The sequence below is a fragment of the Myotis yumanensis genome, unplaced genomic scaffold, assembly GCF_028538775.1.
Source record: "Myotis yumanensis isolate MYYU_CA2020_CCGP unplaced genomic scaffold, mMyoYum1.0.hap1 SCAF_6, whole genome shotgun sequence".
Lineage (NCBI taxonomy): Eukaryota > Metazoa > Chordata > Mammalia > Chiroptera > Vespertilionidae > Myotis > Myotis yumanensis.
The window spans coordinates 96635832-96656642 of record NW_027223757.1 but is presented as its reverse complement, the minus strand read 5'-3'; the positions used below and the strand labels follow the sequence as shown (position 1 = coordinate 96656642).

The 20811-nt window shown below is 51.1% G+C and overlaps 1 protein-coding gene across 1 annotated transcript; it reads left to right on the top strand.

Moving 5' to 3' along the window:
* The first annotated feature begins 11208 nt into the window (after positions 1-11208).
* On the top strand, positions 11209-13725 carry HSPA1B (heat shock protein family A (Hsp70) member 1B). Its single transcript, XM_070418889.1, has one exon. It carries the CDS (start codon positions 11441-11443, stop codon positions 13364-13366), a length of 1926 nt encoding a protein of 641 aa, XP_070274990.1. The 5' UTR covers positions 11209-11440; the 3' UTR covers positions 13367-13725.
* Positions 13726-20811: the final 7086 nt, after the last annotated feature.

Here is a 20811-nt window from a genome sequence, read left to right as displayed (position 1 = left end):
ATGTATACCTCAAAGCCAACCAAGCCTTTCACTAAATACTTGCCTTTGAAGAAAATCCAGTATCAGGGAATGGCACATACAGGTAGACTTTGCTTTTAAGTTTGTAACTGGAAATCTAAGAGGTGCTTAGGCTTCCAGGCTGGCTTATAAAAAAGCACAGTTAACCTTCAGAGTAGTTGAACTGGAGCACTGTGGACACTTAGCTACTCATCTTCCTGGGGATGTGCATTTGCAACAGGACCCTCGGAACTGCAGGAGCATCTGTGACTGTCACTGCAGACAACAGTGACTTTTCAAGCCAGCTTGGGGTGGAAGGAGGGAGGGGGGTGGAAAAGGATAGAGATGGCCAAGGACCTACCAAACATCTTTGTTAAGAAATAGAGCCCTAACCGGTTTGGCTCAGTGGATGGAGCGTCGGCCTGCGGACTCAAGGGTCCCAGGTTCGATTCCGGTCAGGGGCATGTACCTTGGTTGTGGGCACATCCTCAGTGGGGAGTGTGCAGGAGGCGGCTGATCGATGTTTCTCTCTCATCGATGTTTCTGTCTCTCTATCCCTCTCCCTTCCTCTCTGTAAAAAATCAATAAAATATATTTAAAAAATAAATAAATAAAAAGAAATAGAGCTTGGGCCCTAGCTGGTTTGACTGGTGGATAGAGCGTTGGCCTGCAGACTGAAGGGACCCAGGTTCCTTACCAGCCAAGGGCATATGTCCGGGTTGTGGGCTTGATCCCCTGTGTGGGGCGTGTAGGAGGCAGCCAAACAATAATGCTTTCTCATCATTGATGTTTCTCTCTCTCTCCCTCCCTCTCTGAAATCAAGAAAAATGTACTTAAAAAAGAAGAGAAAGAGAAATAGAGCTTGGCCCTAGCCAGTTTGGCCAATGGCTAGAACATCGGCCTGCAGAGTGAAGGGTCCCAGGTTTGGTTCCTGTCAAGGGCACATGCCCCGGTTGCAGGCTTGATTCCCAGCAGGGGGCAGGCAGGAAGCAGCCGATCAATGGTTCTCATCATTGATGTTTCTATCTCTCCCTTTCCTTTCCTCTCTGAAATCAATAAAAATATATTAAAAAGAAAAAGAAACAGAGCTTCGGGAAATCTGAAATAACCTTGGAGAAAACAACAGTTCCTAGGGCTAGATCAGTCAAGGTTATTGACTAGGTGTTTTATTAACAAATAAATATAGCCCAGCTGCTGTAGCCCCGTGGTTGAGCATCAAGCTATGAACCAGGAGGTCACAGGTTTGGTTCCCAGCCGGGCACATGACTGGGTTGTGGGCTTGATCCCCAGTAGTGGGCATGCAGGACACAGCCAATCATTGATTCTCCCTTATCATTGATGTTTCTCTCTCTCTCCCCCTCTCCCTTCCTCTCTGAAATCAATAAAAAATATATATAAAAAATAAATATGTGCCTCAAGAAATAAGTTATTGATGGTTCTCTCTCATCATTGATGTTTCTATCACTCTCCCTCTCCCTTCCTCTCTGAAATCAATAAAAATACATTTTTTTAAAAAAATGCATAAAATATACCCAAACAAGATTATTTTATAAATGTGAAAGAAGTGGGCTTTTGGTTAAAAGTGGAAACTGGGCTATTTCAGGTGAAGAGCACTGCTGGCGATTTCTCAGGGGGATCCCTACCGTAGGAGTAAGAACCCATGATTATCACCCTCCACGCTAGTTGGTCGCCCTCAACATGCCTGACGGTGCAGTTCAGTGGACAGCACCCCACCACCGTCGCCCTGTCCCAGCACCGCTCATTGGAAAGGCTGGGCAGGGGAGACAGGAGCGGGCACCGCGGGGAGCGGGGGGGGGGGGGGGGGGGCGGTCGGCCCACAGGGAGGCGAGTGCGGAAGAGAACCACTCCCCCCAAGGTCCCCACGGGAACGGGGAACGGGGTGAGAGGCGGCGGGGAGAAGCCAGCGGCCCCAGCCCCGCCGGGCGCGCTCGCTGGGGCCGTGGGCGCCTTCCACTCCGTCTGGCCACCCCATCCCTCTGGCTCGGGTGAGTTACAAAGCTTCCCAGTGGTTTTGTCTGATGCACTAGCTAGCGCGAGAAATAAAGGTCTCTCCTTTTCTCGGCTTCTTTAATCACGTTTTTGGGGAAAATAAAACTCAAAAAACACAAGACCGGGTGAGCAGCTTGGTGGCCAGCGCACCCGGCGGGGGCGGGGGCGGGGGCGGGGGCGGAGGCTCCTGGGGGGTTCGGGCTGTGCCCGGAACTTTCTGGAGTTTTCTGGCCGGGCAGGCGGAGCCTGGCTGCTAGCCCACGCCTCTACCAACAAACGGCGCCACCCAAGACTCCCTGCCCCCACCCGCCCGCAAACCTGAAGCTGAGTCACGGCGCTACAATTAACTCCCCGGGTGGGGGGGGTTCTGGGGCCCTGAGCCAGCGCCTCCCCAATCCTGTTAGCAGGGAAGGGCAGGCGGGCTGGGAGAAGCTGGGAGGGTGGGAGCTTGTGGGGACTGTCCTGAGTCAGCCCTGACCAGGAGGGGAGACCTGGCTGGTCATAGATGCCCGCAGGGTGCCCCTAGCTCGCAGGTCTCTGACAATTCCCTTTTCACTCCCTTCTCTGACGGCTATCTTTAGAGAAGGAAGCCATTGGGCCAATGTGCCAGTACTGGGAGGATTTCAACAGGGAGTGTACGGGCGTGTAGGCTCAGGCACTGGCTCTGTGATTACCTGTCGGTATGACCAGACCAAGCCTCTGAACTCCCATCCTATGTGCTCATCTTCGAAAGTGAAAAGATTTGGCTGAAAGCCCTCTGCCTAGAAAGCTTAAGATCGTCCCTACAATAAACCAGAAGTAATGCCATCGTCCTAGTACCAGCCCCCAGCCTTGTAAGTGCCTCAGTGAGAATGACTGAGAGGTCAGACCTGACAGAGAATAGGGGACCCCCAACAAAGGGAGAAGGCAGCAACTTTTGAACACTATTTCACAGGCACTAAAGGCCTATAATCCTATCAACCATATTTGTACCATCTCGTGAAACAGATGTTAACTCTATTATAGAGATACTAGAGGCCCAGGGGTCCCTCTGCCTGGCCTGCGATCGGGCGATCCGGGCCCTCTCACCCAGTCCCAATTGGGGCCCATCAGGGCCGGCCACAGGAGGTTGGCTGTGGGAGAGCACTGACCACCAGGAGGCAGCTCCTGCATTGAGCATCTGCCACCTGGTGGTCAGTGCGCATCATAGCGACTGGTCTACTGGTCATAATGGCCGCTTAGGCTTTTATATAGAGACTAGAGGCCCGGTGCACAAAAATTTGTGCACTGGGGGGGGGGGGGGTTCCCTCAGCCTGGCCTGTGCCCTCTCGCAGTCTGGGACCCCTTGGGAGATAACGACCTGCTGGCTTAGGCCCGCTCCGGGGTGGCAGAGGGCAGGCCGAATCCCTAGGTGCAGCCCCTGGTCGGGCTCAGAGCAGGGCCGATTGGGGAGTTGGGGCGCCGCCCCCTGTCATGAACAGAGCAGGGCAGGTCGGGAGGTTGCAATGCCACCCCTAGTCACACTCAAGGTAGGGTCGATTGGGGGGTTGGGGCACCGCCCCCTGTCACACTCAAGGTAGGGTCGATGGGGAGGTTGCGGCGCCACCCCCTGTCACACACAGAGCAGGGCCCCATCAGGGGGTTGGGGAGCTCCCCCCTGTCACGCACAGAGCAGGGCCAATCAGGGGGTTGAGGAGCTCCCCCCTGTCACTCACAGAGTAGGGCCAATAGGGGAGTTGGGGCACCGCCCCCTGTCACACACAGAGCAGGGCGGATCAGGGGGTTGGGGCGCCGCCCTCTATCACCCACAGAGCAGGGCCGATCAGGGGGTTGGGGCGCTACCACTGTCACACTCAGGGCAGGGCTGATGGGGAGGTTATGGCTCTACCCCGTCACACACAGAGCAGGGCCCATGGTGGGGGGAGGCAGTTGGGGCACCGCACCCTGTCACACACAGAGCCGCAGGGCGATCAGGGGGTTGGGGAGCTCTCCCCTTTCAGGCACAGAGCAGGGCTGATCAGGGGGTTGGGGTGCCTTCCCTTGTCGCGAACAGAGCAGGGCGGTTGTGGCCCCGCCCCCTGTCACACACAGAGCCACAGGGCGATCAGGGGGTTTGGTCACTGCCCCCTGTCACGCTGATCCCGGTGCTGGGAGGCATATTACCCTTTTACTATATAGGATAGAGGCCTGGTGCACGGGTGGGGGCCGGCTGGTTTGCCCTGAAGGGTGTCCTGGATCAGGGTGGGGGTCCCGCTTGGGTTCCTGGCCAGCCTGGGTGAGGGGATGATGGCTGTTTGCATCTGGTCACACCCCCTTCAGGGTGGGGGTCCCCACTAGGGTGCCTGGCCAGTCTGGGTGAGGGGCTGAGGGCCATTTTCAGGCTGGCAGGTGACTGAAGCTTCCAACCTGTCCTTTTTTCTTTTTTCTTTTTTATTCTGGGCCAACTTTAGCTCTGAGGCTCGGCTCCAGCTATGAGACCTCCGCTGCTGAAAGCAGGGATCTGGGTTTGTTTGGGTTCTATAATTGTAACACTGTTGCGATCCTGTTGGCTGAAGCCCGGCTGGCTGAAAGCAGGTTTCTGGGGTTTTGTTTACCTTCTGTATTTGTAACATAGTTGCTTAGAGTTGCAGCTCAGAGGCCAGCAGCAGCAGGCGGGGAACCTTGGCTTCCTCCGTCACTGGAGCAAGCAAGCCTCCTGTTCACTTCAGTGCATGGCTGCCTGCCGCCATCTTGGTTGGCAGTTAATTTGCATAAGGATATGCTGATTAGCCAATGGGAAGCGTTCGGGGCCATGGTCAATTTGCATCTTTCTCTTTTATTAGATAGGATGTGTAATTTAGTTAACTTCTGAATACTTAATTGCTAAAAAATGAAAAACTTCAACAAGGTAGTAGAGTTCAGATGCAAACTCAGGTCTCCCCCATCCCAGGTTTTTCTCCCCCATGCTGCCAGAAGTCCACAGGGTTTCCAGGTCATTGAAGTTAACTGAAGTCTTTGCCATTTGGTTGTTAAAAATGCTTAACCCTAGCCCAGCTGGCTTGGCTAAGTGGTTGACCCATGAACCAAGAGATCACAATTCAATTCCCAGTCAGGGCACATGCCTGGGTTGCGGGTTCAATCCCCAGTGTGGGGCATACAGGAGGCAGCCGGTCAATGATTCTTTCTCATCATTGATGTTTCCCTCTCCCTTCCTCTCTGAAATCAATGAAAAAATATTTTTAAAAAATGCTTGGCTCGCCCTAGCTGGTTTGGCTCAGTGGATAGAGCATCGGCCGGCAGACTGAAGGGTCCAGGGTTCGATTCCAGTCAAGGGCACATGCCCAGGTTTCGGGCTCGATCTCCAATAGGAGGTGTGCAGGAGGCAGCCGATCAATGATTCTCTCTGACCATTGATGTCTATCTCTCTTTCCCTCTCCCTTCCTCTCTGAAGTCAATTAAAAAAATTAAAAATAAATAAAAATGCTTGGCTCTAGGTTTAATATCAGTTATCTCCTTTGCTTTTTTTCTGGATAAATAGTATCATACCATTTTTTAAACGAATAAAATTGAAGAAAAATGGTACTGTTTGAGAAACTAGGAAAAAGAGAGAGAGGAAAATATATCTTGTAACTACGGAGAAAGGCCTCCCTCCCCCACACTTCCTGCAGCAGGCAAGAGCGTTCCTGGCACTCCCTCTCCAGTCCCCCACCCTTAAGGGGACCCTACAGCCCATCTAGCTTGGAGAACCTGAGCCTTACTCCTTCCACACACCAATCCTGATAAAAACCTGTGGACGAAAAAGAGGGCTATGCAATAATTCTGACAAGCTCAGGGGCTGCCCATGGCAGCCCTGACAAGCTCAGTGACCAAAAGTAACCACACAGGATGGTCTGGTCACAAATTCCTAACTGGGCAGGTCACAGCAGATAGGCATGTCTCAGGCCGATAGCGTCTAGCTTCTTTAAGGGAGTTCCGTCCACGGTTCTTATACGTCTAAGACAACATACTTGTGAAATGTCAGTAATTTTCTTTTTTAAAAATATATGTATATAGGTTTTTAAAAATATTTTTATTGATTTCAGAGAGGGAGGGAGAAAGAGAGATAGAAACATCAATGATGAGGGAGAATCACTGATTGGCTGCCTCCTCCACACCCCCCACTGTGCCCTGACGAGGAATCGAACTGTGACCTCCTGGCTCATAGGCTGATGCTCAACCACTGAGCCACGCTGTCTGGGCTGTGACTAGGTTCTTGCCATGGGAAGCATCAGTGTATAAGGAAAGACAAAAATTAGAGAGACCCTCTTCCTGTCAGGAAATAGAAAACAAATATATCTAGAGGTTTAGGTTTCCAGGTCAATCCACAGAGATATTTTCAAAAAGTGGTTAAGCGCGCTAACTGGTTTGGCTCAGTGGATAGAGCGTCGGCCTGCGGACTCAAGGGTCCCGGGTTCGATTCCGGTCAAGGGCATGTACCTTGGCTGCGGGCACATCCCCAGTAGGGAGTGTGCAGGAGGCAGCTGATCGATGTTTCTCTGTCATCGATGTTTCTAACTCTCTATCCCTCTCCCTTCCTCTCTGTAAAAAATCAATGAAATATATTTTTTTAAAAAGTGGTTAAGCTACAGTGCAGTTGACCCTGATTCATGGAAAACAGCATGTCTAGTGGCATTCTTCCCGCTATCCCACCAGTGGTACGATGTGAGCCCCTGTCACCATTCCTTCCTGCCAGGCAGTAGAGACAGTGCTGCCCTTTGCTTCCAACCAATAAGGAAGTATTCCAGCCCTCGCTGGTTAGGCTCAGTGGATAGAACTTTGGCTCTCAGACTGAAGGGTTCTGGGTTCGATTCCGGTTGCAGTCTCAATCCCCGACCAGGGCCATGTGGGAGGCATTGATGTGTCTCTCTCACATGGATGTTTCTCTGTCTCTCCCCCTCCCTTTCACTCTCTCTAAAATGGGGGTTAATGGGAAAATATCCTCTGGTGAGGATTAACAACAACAAAAACTTTTAAAAAACGGTATTCCAAATTGCAGATTTGTAGAGAAGGAAGGAGAGAATCCAGACTGCAGCTGGCAGCATCTGATGGTGAGGAAGCTGAGAGGTGGAGGGGGTGGGGTGGCTTAAGGGTCTCCATAAGTGTTCATACATTGGGCAGTTAAGATGGAAGTTTGAAGAATTCCCAGTCAGATTATATAAATAAATAGAAAATTCCTTAGGTTTGACTAGACTAAGGAGGCGATTCATTAGGGAGCTACAGCTGAATGTAAAAACAGGTTACTACTAAAAATAAAAAAAAAGGTTACTACTTGCACAAACACACACAGCGCCTTTTTTTTTAAGTCAGCACTTGATATGATAAGTGCTTTAAGTTTATTTTATTTTATTTAAAATATATTTTATTGATTTTTTACAAAGAAGAAGGGAGAGGGATAGAGAGTTAGAAACATCCATGAGAGAGAAAAATCGATCAGCTGCCTCCTGCACACTCCCTACTGGGGATGTGCCTGCAACCAAGGTACATGCCCTTGACCGGAATCGAACCTGGGACCCTTGAGTCCGCAGGCTGACGCTCTATCCACTGAGGCAAACCGGTTAGGGCGTCTTTCTTTTTTTTGTTGTTAATCCTCACCCAAGGATATTTTTTCCATTGATTTTTTTTATTCCTCAAAGAGTGAAAGGGAAGGAGGGAAGGAGGGAAGGAGTGGGGGGGAGAGAAACATCAATGATTGGTTGCCTCCCGACGTGCCCTCACCAGCCAGGCATCCGGGGCTCCACTGGCAACCCAGGTATGTGCCCTTGACCAGGAATCAAACCTGAGACCCTTTGGTGCTTGGGCTGACACTCCAACCACTAACCCACACCGGCCAGGGCAACACACACACACACACACACACACACACACACACACTGCATCTTTCAGGCAACCTTTTGCAACATTACTTTGGATCAGTTTGAGTAAATCATAACTAGCCTGGCCGGTGTGCTCAGTGGTTAGACCAGCGGTTCTCAACCTGTGGGTCGAGACCCCTTTGGGGGTCACCTAAGACTATCAGAAAACGCATATATAATTACATATTGTTTTTGTGATTAATCACTATGCTTTAATTATGTTCAATTTGTAACAATGAAATTGGGGGTCACCACAACATGAGGAACTGTATTAAAGGGTCGTGGCATTAGGAAGGTTGAGAACCACTGGGTTAGAGTGTTGGCCCAGCACCAGCACCTACGGGTATTTGGTTTATTCCTGGCCAAGAGCATGTATCCAATGTAACCAGTTGACATTTCTCTCTCTTTTCCCCTGGCCCCCCTCTAATCTCTCTGAAAAGCAAGGAAAAAAAGTCCTCTGGTGAGGATTAACAACAACAAAAATAGCGCAGTAGGCCTGGGGGTGAGGATGACGCTGGAGGGAGTCAGTGGGGGGAAAAGGGGGTACTCATAATACTTTTAACAACAAAGATAAAAGAGAAAGAAACAGCTGAATGTCCTTGGCTTCAAATAAGAGGTGTTTTGATGGTGTGTGTGTGTGTGAAATGCCAATTGAGCAAGGTATTCAAAAGCAAGACTCCTTCCCTTCTTTAAAAACTGCCTCCTCCCACGTGCATGCTTATGTGTTCTGTGCTGTGCTCAAGACATGTGGATTGGGGGGGGGGGGCAAAAGAGGGTAAAGGGGGGATAAAAGGTGGCAGAAGGAGACTTGACTTTGGGCGAACACACTATATACAGAGGATGGATTATAGAATTATACACTTGAGACCTACATACTTTTATTAACCAATGTCACCCTCACAAATTCAATTTTAAAAAATACATGTGGGTGTGCCCTGTCCGGGTGGCTCTGTTGGTTGGAGCATCCTCCTGTACATTGAGAAGGTTTCGAGTTCTGTTCCGATCAGGACACATAAGTGGGTTTCGGGTTTGATCCCCAATCGCCAGAGGCAATCTATTGATGTTTCTCTCTCTCTCTCTCTCTCTCTCTACCTCTCCCTCTCTCCCCCTTGCTCTCTCTCTCTAAAAGTCAATAAAAACATATCCTCGAGTAAGGATTTAACCAAAAAAATACATGTGGCTAAAGCAACAAGTCTTTTCAATGGGTTGTGAACCCCTTACTTTTGCTTTATTTATTTTTTAATATATTTTTATTGATTTCAGAGAGGAAGGGAAAGGGAGAGAAACATCAATAATGAGAGAGGCCCTGGCTGCCGTGGCTCAGTGGATAGAGCGTCGGCCTGTGGACTGAAGGGTCCCAGGTTCGATTCCAGTCAAGGGCACATGCCCGGGGTTGTGGGCTCGATCCCCATTGAGGGGTGTGCAGGAGGCAGCCAATCAAAGATTATCTCTCATCATTGCTGCTTCTCTCTCTTCTTTCCTCTCTGAAATCAATAAAAATATTATTTATAAAAAATAATGAGAGAGAATCATTGATTGGCTGCCTCCTGCACACCTCCTACTGGGGATGGAACCTGTAACCCACGCATGTGCCCTTGACCAGAATCGAACCTGGGACTCTTTGGTCCACAGGCCCACACTCTATCCAGAGCCAAACCGGCTAGGGCCTTACTTTTGCTTTAATGTCCCTCACATTTTCATTTCCGGCGCCTCACAAGGGGTCCTGAAGAAGGATGAAGAAGAAATAAAGCCAAAATAAATTACCGAATGTGACGTCTTTAAAACAGCAGGGAGGGTCATGCGCAGTTAAGTTGGAATGTGGGATAAAATAACCAAGTGGGTGGATTATGTGCACCGCAAATAACCGGAAGTTTTAGAGGAGCTGGAACTGGAACCTGGGTCCCCCCAGCCCCTCCCACCTTACTGGGTGATTCCCCACCTGTTACCTTAAAACTGGCCACCTGCCAACCAGCTGTGCCATGATGCTGTTAATTATATATGTATATTTTATTGTTTTCAGGAGGATGCGTGAGGAAGGGAGAGAGAGAGATCAATGATGAGAAAGAATCATTGGTCAGCTGCCCCCCCAAGCCCCCTCCTGGGGATCCAGCTGGCAACCAGGGCATGTGCGGGGACTGGGAATTGAACCTTCACCTCCTGGCTCATAGGTCCACAACCATCTGGCCAGATGTTAAAGAGAACTGAACATCCCCGCAGCTCACCACTGCATTTATTTTAAAATCGGTGGAGGGCCTAGGGCTGCAGGGACTCTGAGGTGAACCCTGGGCCTAGCCACCTGCAGGCTGAAGCAGGAATGGAGAAGGCAGAGGGGAGGGACGGGAGAGGCTGGGCCGAAGGAGGAGTGAGAGAGGAGCCCGAAAGGCCTTAAAGACAGAGTCTATAGCAAAACATGTTTCTTTCTCTGGCGGGAGACTGGCCCCAGGCAAAGGGGAGAGACTGGGCGTGAACTGGGGCACCGCCGGCGGACCGCCAGGCCTTCCTCCCCGCCTCCGCCCCCAGCACGTTCCCTCCTCCAGTTTAAGAACTGCCAGTTCTGGGAGGTGGGATGGGGCTGGGAGGAGGGGGTAAGGGGAGAAAAATCAGATATATCTGTAATACTATCAACAATAAAAAATGTATTTAAAATAATAAAATATGGGGGGGAAAGAGCTGCCTATTTACCTGATTGCTTCTCTTTTGGAAATTTAGATGCCCCGCCCCCAGATATTCCGTGTAGATTAAACTTGGTGTCAAACCGGTACCGCAGGATCTCTTTTCTGCTTCCCATTTAGAGATAAGCAGGGAGACACCGTGAGCCCCGGCGATCCTCCGGCAGCCGCCGCGGGCTGCGGGGACCCCGGCGAGCAGCCCCCGACGCTCCCGTCCGTCAGGGCCGAGGTCCAATCAGAGTCCCTTTGGCCCGCACATGCCCCACCCTCTTGAAGAAATTCGGGAAGTTTCCTATTTTAAACCCAACAACCGGTTTGACGCCACCGCCCCCTACCGCCCTCGGTGGCCGATTTCCATTGGGCAGCGGGGGCGGGGGTGGGTCCGGACCGACTGAGAAGGCGGCGGCAGCTCCCTCACTTCCGAGCGCCGCCCCCGCCCCCGCCCCCTTGGACGCGCCCCTCCCGGGACCCAGAAGCGTCTGGAGAGTTCTGAGGGGGCGGCACCCAGGACGCTGATTGGGCCGAGGGAGCCCGGGGGCAGGGCGCGCGGGGAACCCCCTGGAATGTTCCCGACCCGCCGCCCGGCCCAGCCCGCGGATTGGGCGAGCGGACGGGGAGGGCGGGGCTCGGCGGGGAACTATAAGCCCAGCGCCCGCCGCGCCGCCGCAGCGAGCCCGCCCCGACCTGCCAGCTCCGCGCCCTCCCCGCCGCTGGTCGCCACCCCGCCCTCCGCCGTCCCGCAGCCCCGAGGACCGGCCTCCGCAGACCGCCGCCCGCCGCCCGCCACCCGCCGCCCGCGCTCAGGCTCCCGCTTCGGAACAGACCGAGCTTCTGGTTCCCGTCGCCGACCCGACCGGGACCGCCGCTTCTGAAAGGCCCGGACCGCAGCGCGCGGCGAGGGAGCAGGGCGCCGGCATGGCTAAAACCACGGCCATCGGCATCGACCTGGGCACCACGTACTCGTGCGTGGGCGTGTTCCAGCACGGCAAGGTGGAGATCATCGCCAACGACCAGGGCAACCGCACCACCCCCAGCTACGTGGCCTTCACCGACACCGAGCGGCTCATCGGGGACGCGGCCAAGAACCAGGTGGCGCTGAACCCGCAGAACACCGTGTTCGACGCCAAGCGGCTGATCGGCCGCAAGTTCGGCGACGCGGTGGTGCAGTCGGACATGAAGCACTGGCCTTTCCAGGTGATCAGCGACGGGGACAAGCCCAAGGTGCAGGTGAGCTACAAAGGGGAGACCAAGGCGTTCTTCCCCGAGGAGATCTCGTCCATGGTGCTGACCAAGATGAAGGAGATCGCCGAGGCGTACCTGGGCTACGCGGTGACCAACGCGGTGATCACCGTGCCGGCCTACTTCAACGACTCGCAGCGCCAGGCCACCAAGGACGCGGGGGTGATCGCGGGCCTGAACGTGCTGAGGATCATCAACGAGCCCACGGCCGCCGCCATCGCCTACGGCCTGGACAGGACGGGCAAGGGGGAGCGCAACGTGCTCATCTTCGACCTGGGCGGGGGCACCTTCGACGTGTCCATCCTGACGATCGACGACGGCATCTTCGAGGTGAAGGCCACGGCCGGGGACACCCACCTGGGAGGGGAGGACTTTGACAACAGGCTGGTGAACCACTTCGTGGAGGAGTTCAAGCGCAAGCACAAGAAGGACATCAGCCAGAACAAGCGGGCCGTGAGGCGGCTGCGCACCGCCTGCGAGAGGGCCAAGAGGACCCTGTCGTCCAGCACGCAGGCCAGCCTGGAGATCGACTCCCTGTTCGAGGGCATCGACTTCTACACGTCCATCACCAGGGCGCGGTTCGAGGAGCTGTGCTCAGACCTGTTCCGGGGCACGCTGGAGCCCGTGGAGAAGGCCCTGCGTGACGCCAAGCTGGACAAGGCCCAGATCCACGACCTGGTGCTGGTGGGGGGCTCCACCCGCATCCCCAAGGTGCAGAAGCTGCTGCAGGACTTCTTCAACGGGCGCGACCTCAACAAGAGCATCAACCCGGACGAGGCGGTGGCCTACGGGGCGGCAGTGCAGGCAGCCATCCTGATGGGGGACAAGTCTGAGAACGTGCAGGACCTGCTGCTGCTGGACGTGGCGCCCCTGTCGCTGGGCCTGGAGACAGCCGGGGGCGTGATGACGGCCCTGATCAAGCGCAACTCCACCATCCCCACCAAGCAGACACAGATCTTCACCACCTACTCGGACAACCAGCCGGGCGTGCTGATCCAGGTGTTCGAGGGCGAGAGGGCCATGACCAGGGACAACAACCTGCTGGGGCGCTTCGAGCTGAGCGGCATCCCACCGGCCCCCAGGGGCGTGCCCCAGATCGAGGTGACCTTCGACATCGACGCCAATGGCATCCTGAACGTCACAGCCATGGACAAGAGCACCGGCAAGGCCAACAAGATCACCATCACCAATGACAAGGGCCGCCTGAGCAAGGAGGACATCGAGCGCATGGTGCAGGAGGCTGAGAGGTACAAAGCCGAGGACGAGGTCCAGCGCGAGAGGGTGTCTGCCAAGAACGCCCTGGAGTCCTATGCCTTCAACATGAAGAGCGCCGTGGAGGACGAGGGCCTCAAAGGCAAGATCAGCGAGGCCGACAAGAAGAAGGTGCTGGACAAGTGCCAGGAGGTGATTTCCTGGCTGGACTCCAACACGCTGGCGGAAAAGGAGGAGTTTGAGCACAAGAGGAAGGAGCTGGAGCAGGTGTGTAACCCCATCATCAGTGGACTGTACCAGGGGGCGGGAGGCCCGGGAGCTGCTGGCTTTGGGGCTCAGGCCCCCAAAGGGGGTTCTGGCTCTGGCCCCACCATCGAGGAGGTGGATTAGGGGCCCTACCTTATTTTTTTTTTTCATATTTGTCTCAGAGGGGACCTAAGGACCTTGCTGTTGACCTGTATGTATGTTGTTGTTTTTTTTTAAAATTTTCAGTTCAATCTAAAGTTAGGTTAACATGATTAACTTGCTTGTTTGTATTATTTCTTCTTGCTGTAACCAATGTGTCCTCTAGAATTCTTTGCATGTAGTGTTATTTGGTTCTCTGGGGTGTCTTTTCTCTCTTAAATGAGTCAACACTGCCACCCTCTGTCTTATTTTTTTGGGGGGTGGGGACTTGTAACAGATCAAAAGTCATGGGATTTTTTTTTATAGTTTGTAAGTTAAGGATGAAAAATAAAATGTTAATAATTTGTGCCTGTTTTTATTTGGGAGGTTAATGGGCTCTTCTGAAATATCTGCATTCCATAGACAGTGAAAGGGACAGTACTTCTGAAGAAAGGTGCACATATTAAAAGCCATGGCTATTTTTGTGGGGACTTAATTCTAGGTGGTAAATGACATCGCTGTCAGAAAACAAAAATTCTAGGTGACCATTTTGATTGGGGTGGGACTTGTTATAGAGGAAAGTAGGGACTGGAGCAGCAAAAGGGGTTTGGGTAGAAGAGGTGAGTTCAGAGGGGTTTATGGGTCCTCACTTGCGCTTAGTGGGCTAAGCTTTTCAGTACCCACTTCTGACCTGTGAGTCTTACCTTTTGTTTAGGTTACACAGTACATACATTTGGGGGTGGGCAGAACAGCAAAAATGAGGCGCAGGTTCACACTGGCTCTGTAAACCCCAGCTGGAGATCAAATACAATTATTCATCCTCTCAGTTTTGGCTGCCTCCTTTTGTCTTATCTAAATGGCTCACTTCCACAGTTCTAAGATCATTTTGAGCAGAAATGTGCTCTAGACAAGTGACACCTTCAGCCATGGCCATCCTAGCTGCAGTCATCTAAGTGAGAGCGGAGGAGGGAGATATCTCAAGACTTCGGGGCCTGGCAATAAGAGGGATGGGCATAGGCACTATACCGGGTTCTTTGAGTCACCCCAGTAATCCTCACCCCACTGCCCTCTACACGTCAGGTATTCTCAAGCTCTTTGTATAGGTGAGCATGTGGAGGTGTCACTGCAGTCACATCCAGGGCAAAATGAGCGCAAGGGATGGTTTGGGGGCCGGGCTGTTGGCATTGGGTTGTTCATGTCTGGGTCTAAGTAGTGTTTTTACCCCCATTTTTAACAATCAGTGCCCTCTTTGTCCTTTTTATGGACAATCTCAAAAGAATAACAACTTAAAGTTATAGCAAATTTAATGCAGAAAGGAGAAGATAAAGCTGTTAGAGCTAAGGAGATAGGGAAATGGGCCTTCCTCCCACACAAGCCCTCCCGAGGGGTTCTTCCTGCCAGCAGTTAGGAGTCCTGAACACCGCCTCTCACCTGGGAGAATCCCAGCCTGCTTCCTGCCAAAAACAGTCTGGAAACACCTACTCTGAAATCAAACACAATTAAAATTCCATGTTATCTCTCAATAAATTACCCTCTGGAGAAATCAAACATCTTAGCAATGACAACATACAAGAAGCCCTTCTCAAAAGCTTGTAAAGGAAAAGGAGTATAAGAGTTCTTTTGGTAACTGCACCAATCCTCAAAGGCCTGTTTTATTCACAGATAGGTAAAGTATAATATAGTCTATGATAATAGAATATCCTAAGTGCAATAAAGGAAATATATCTTTTAGCTTCAAGCCATTCAAGTTCTGGTTCTTTAACCTAGTGGTATTAAAATCATTTGGGCCCGGCCAGTGTGGACCAGTGGTTGAGCTTCGACCTATGAATGAGGAAGTCACAGTTCGATTCCCGTCAAGGGCACATGCCTGTGTTGCAGGCTAGATCCCCAGTGTGGGGCACATAGGAGGCAGCCAATTGATGATTCTCATCATTGATGTTTCTGTGTCTCTCTTCCTCTCTGAAAATAAAAATATATTTTTAGAGGGAATAGGGAAACAATAAGGGAGAAAAAGGAGGGAACCTCACGTACTTCACTGGAGGTTTGAGCTCTGGAGTTGCTATAGTAACCAATCTAAGGGCATAGTGACCAATCAGAGGGGATATCAAGGCATAAAGATCTGCAACCTGTATAAACCGTAGAGAAAAGGGACTCAATGGGACTCTTTTCCCCTCCCCACGTGGGAATCTGCTTGTTTCTCAATAAATTTCCACCTTTTGCTATACCAAAAAAATAAAAAATAATACAATAATAACGTGTGTGTATATGTATATATATTAAATCATTTGGGAAGGCTAGAAAAAATATATACCCCTGGCTGGTGTTGCTTGCTGGTTAGAGTGCGGGTCCGCGCACCAAAGGGTCTTGGGTTCAATTCCTGGTCAAGGGGAAGTACCTGGGTTGCAGGTTCAATCCCCAGCCCTATCAGAGTGTGTGTGGGAGGCAACCAGTCAGATGTTTCTGATGTTTCTCTTTCACATCAATGTTTCTCTCTCTTTCTGTCCCTTCCATTCTCTCTAAAAATTAATGGGAAAAATATCCTTGGATGAGGATTAACAACAACAAAACAAAAAAATATATATGCCAGGCCTTCCCCCAAGTCGATTCTGAACCTCTGCGAGTGAGCATTGTATAGAGATCAAGTTGCTCAGGTGTTTCTAATGTGCAACCAAAGTTGAGAAAAGCCTGCACAGAGGCTACTCCGGGTGTATTTTTAGAGGTGGGGGAGCAGGAAGGCGTCTGCTTCCAGCCGCCCTCTGTGGTAAGGCTCATTGCTGTCAGTGGAGCCTGGAGGCTGGAAAGGCTTTACAAAGTGTTGACCCCTGGCAGCAGCAGCAATGAGGGGTTAGGGAAATCTCTAGTAACAGCACCTCCAGCAACATGAGAGAGAGCAGAAGAGAGAATTCCTGAGGCTAGGCCAGTTAAGTTCATGTCTCCCTCATTAGGGCAGTGAACATAAGCCATTATCTACTTGTACACATAACACATATTGAAATTTCAAGCAAAATCACTTTGCAACATCAGCCACAGGTGGAAATCTAGTGAATACCACAGGATTCTTGGAAGAGATTTTTTTTTAATTAATTGATTTTTTTTTTTTTTTTTAGAGAGAGAGGAAGGGAGAGGGATAGAGAGATAGAAACATAGATGAGAGAAAGCATTTATTGGCTGCCTCCTGCACACCCCCTCTGGGGATAGAGCTAACCACTGAGTACACTGGCAGGCTGGAAGAGATTTTTTTTTCATTGTTTTATATTTTATTGAATCTTTTTTTTATTGTCTAAAGTTTTACATAGATCTCCTTTTTCCCCAATTGACCCCCTCCCACCCTCCAGCCATTCCCACCCCAGGCAAGCCCCTACCGCCCCAGTGTCTGTGTCCATTGGTTATGCTAATATGCATGCATACAAGTCCTTTGGCTGCTCTCTAACCCACCCCTCCCCTGCCCTTTGTCTCTGGATCTATTCTTGTTCATCAAATTATGTTGATCGCCAAAACCGGTTTGGCTCAGTGGATGGAGCGTCGGCCTGCGGACTGAAGGGTCCCAGGTTCGATTCCGGTCAAAGGCATGTACTTGGGTTGCGGGCGCATCCCCAGTGGGAGATGTGCAGGAGGCAGCTGATGGATGTTTCTCTCTCATCGATGTTTCTAACTCTCTATCTCTCTCCCTTCCTCTCTGTAAAAAAACAATAAAATATATTTTTAAAAAATTATGTTGATCATTATATCCCACATATGAGTGAGATCATGTGATATTTATCTTTCTCCGACTGGCTTATTTCACTTAGCATAATGCTCTCCAGTTCCATCCACGCTGTTGCAAATGGTTCTGTGTGTGTTCTTAAAGCTGAAGTGAGCCTCTCGTTGGCAGCATACAGTTGGGTCTTCTTTTTTATACATTCAGCCACTGTATGTTGGGTTTTTTTTTTTTAATTGTTTTATTGCTTAAAGTATTACACAGAGTATTATATATGTCTCCTTTTTTGTTCTCCCCTTGACCCTCCCCTAGCCTCCCATGCCCCCCAGTGTCTTGTGTCCATTGGTTATGCTCGTATGCATGCATACAAGTGCTTTGGTTGATCTCTTACGCCCCCTCCCACCCCTCAACCCTCCCCAGCCTTCCCGCTGTAGTTTGACAGTCTGTTCGATGTTGCTCTACCTCTGTATCTATTTTTGCTCATCAGTTTATAATAGTCTTAATTATCCATAAATGCGTGAGATCATGTGGTATTTTTCTTTCATTGACTGGCTTATTTCATTTAGCATAATGCTCTCCAGTTCCATCCATGCTGTTGCAAATGGTAAGAATTCCTGGAAGAGATTTTTTGATGGGAGCCTGAAACCTTGGGGGAAGGTAGGGCAGATAATTGCAGAAGAAAGTGAAGGATATTTCCTGCACTCACAATTGCATTCTTCCAAATTTTACTGTATGCTCACTGTGCCTAAATTATGTGACTCAAAAAGGAGACTGATTCTGTATGCTTCAGAAGCCTCAGTCACCTTGTGTTTTTTTTTAAAAAATATATTTTATTGATTTTTTACAGAGAGGAAGGGAGAGGGATAGAGAGTTAGAAACATCGATCAGCTGCCTCCTGCACACCTCCTACCGGGGATGTGTCTGCAACCAAGGTACATGCCCTTGGCCGGAATCGAACCTGGGACCATTCAGTCCGCAGGCCGACGCTCTATCCACTGAGCCAAACCGATTAGGGCAGTCACCTTGTTATATGTGGCTTTTGCTCAAAATGTTACCGGACAGGCCCTGGCTAGGTGGCTCAGTTGGTTAGAGCATCATTCCGGTAAGCCAGGGTTTCAAGTTTGATGCCCAGTCAGGGCACATGCAAGAATCAACCAATGAATGCATAACTAGGTGGACAACAAATTGATGTTTCTCTCTCTTTCAAATCAATTTTAAAAAAATGTTAGCAGAAGGGGTCTGGGCCCAGGGTGGTTCTGCCTAGGGCCCACTGATGGTGTGTGGAGTCTTGATTTCACATGAGTCCAGCTGGGGACTGTGAAACAAAGGAAGGCCTTAAGGTAGAAAAAGTAATAGGAGTGAGAAGGTCAGAGAAAAGGGTGCTTTGAAGACGGGTTCAGGAGGTTAGCCTGGGACGAGCTGCCACTGCCCATGGCTCTGCTGGTAGCAAGTCTTGTGGTTTCCTTTAGAGTTTAGGAGAAAAACAGCAAAGATACAAGTCCTGGGCACGCTCTAGCGAGAGCGTAGTAGAGCCTTTGTCTTGAGGCTTTTTATCTTTCTTTGGGTGGCAGGGATTCTAGGGGAGGTCTCAGGTGAGGGTCTCAACAGAATATTCATTAGCTTTGCAGGTGTGTCCTAAATATGTGGATTTGTCAAAATGTGTGTAGAGAGGGGCCAGGGTTACTTTCTGATTAGTTTTATTTTTTACTAGAGGCACAATGCATGGATTTGTGCACCAGTGGGGTCCCTCAGTGTGGCCTGCGGGGATTGGGCCAAAACTGGCAGTCCAATGCCGCCTGCCGCTCTGCCTGCTGCTCCTGCTCATCCTGGCCTCACTGCACCTGCCACTGCCGCTCCTCAGTAGGTTAGCTGCTGCTCTACTGCGGTCTCTGGGGTGTGGCGGCCAGGATGCAGTGGCCAGCTGCAAGCTGCGGTCTCTGGGGTGTGGTGGCCAGGATGCAGTGGCCAGCTGCAAGCTGCAGTCTCTGGGTTGTGGCGGCCAGCCGTGAGCCCTGTGTCTGGTGCCTGTTGGTCAGCTGAGCAGCGGTCCTGCAGTGGGAGTGCACTGACCCCCAGGGGGCGGCTCCTGTATTGAGCATCTGCCCCCTGGTGGTCAGTGCACATCATAGTGACCAGTCAAAAGGTTACTTAGGCTTTTACATGTATAGATTATTTATTTTTTAAATAATTTTTTTATTGATTTCAGAGAGGAAGGGAGAGGGAGAGAGAGATAGAAACATCAACGATGAGAGAGAATCATCGATCAGCTGCCTCCTGCATGCCCCACACTGGGGATCAAACCTGAAACCTGGGCATGTGCCCTTGACCAGAATCAAACCCGGGACCCTTCAGTCCGAAGGCTGACGCTCTATCCACTGAGCCAAACCAGCTAAGGCAATAAAGACATATTTTAAAAAATTGTTTGGCTTTGTCTAATTATTTTATCTCAGTTTCCCTTATTCCACTTGTCAAGGAATTTCCCTAGCTTCTTACTATTCTGCCTTAAAAAGATGCCAACACACATCACCAAAAAACACTTGCATTTATAAATGAGGGGGTATAGAAGGTCTAAGTAGGTGGGATTTGGGATAATGTACAAGTTTATGGATTAAGGGGCAAGAGCAAATGACTAAGGAAGATTGCTGAGAGCAAAGATTTGTGGGAGAATAGGGCCTGGCTGTTGCCACCCACCCCGACTGCGCTACCTTACATAGGGTGCTGTTCAGAGCCTCCTGAACACCCCCTCTGTTTTTGGCCAACTCCCATGCTCAGAGTAGGACCTGGAAAAGCAGGCGGGGGAGGAGCTGTTTCCTGGGTAGAGCCTGTTTGCAAGATGAGAAAGTTCTGGAGGTCGGTTACACAACAATGTGAATATACGTTAACACTACTGAAGTGGACACAAAAAAGGTTAGAATGGTTTTTTAAAAAGATGGAATTTTATATTTTAGTTTTTGTTAATCCTCACCCGAGGATACTTTCTCATTGATTTTGAGAGAGTGGAAGGGAGAGGCGTTAGGTCCGCGCCACCAGGAGCCAGGCCAAGAGACCTGCGAGTTTAAGAACTGCTATTGCGTCCGGCTCAGCCTGTGCGGGCTCAGCCTGTGCGGGCTCAGCCTGTGCGGGCTCAGCCTGTGCGGGCTCAGCCTGTGCGGGCTCAGCCTGTGCGGGCTCAGCCTGTGCGGGCTCAGCCTGTGCGGGCTCAGCCTGTGCGGGCTCAGCCTGTGCGGGCTCAGCCGAGGGGCTGGGTCAGGGCGCTGGGTCAGGGCGCCCCGCAGCGGGAGCTGCCTGAACCTCGGAAGGGAACGGATGGCTGGTGGGCGCACAGCCCAGGCAGAGGGCGCCCCAGTCGGCGGGGGCGTGTATCTGATCGTCTGGAGAGCAGGCCGTTTGCTTCCAGCTATGGGAAAACTTAACACAATATATTCCAGAAAACATGTCCAACAGGAGGGGCCAGGGGTAGTGCATCCTAACAAGGGCGGGGGGAGGGGGGCAGACAGAGAAACAGCGCATCGCCTCCCCCACGCCCGGACCGGGTCCGAGCCTGCGCCGCTCTAGACCGAATCCCACTCGGACCCTTCAGTGCGCAGGCTGACACCACAGACCGGCTAGGGCTCGGATTCTGTATTTAAACATGTGCAGTTTACTGTAGTCAGTTATACCGGAAACGTTTAAGGAAGAAAAAGACAAGACGCTAATGTGCCTGGCAGGGCTGTGGGCTCCCGTGGCGCTGCTAATTCAATGTCTGTGCTCGCGG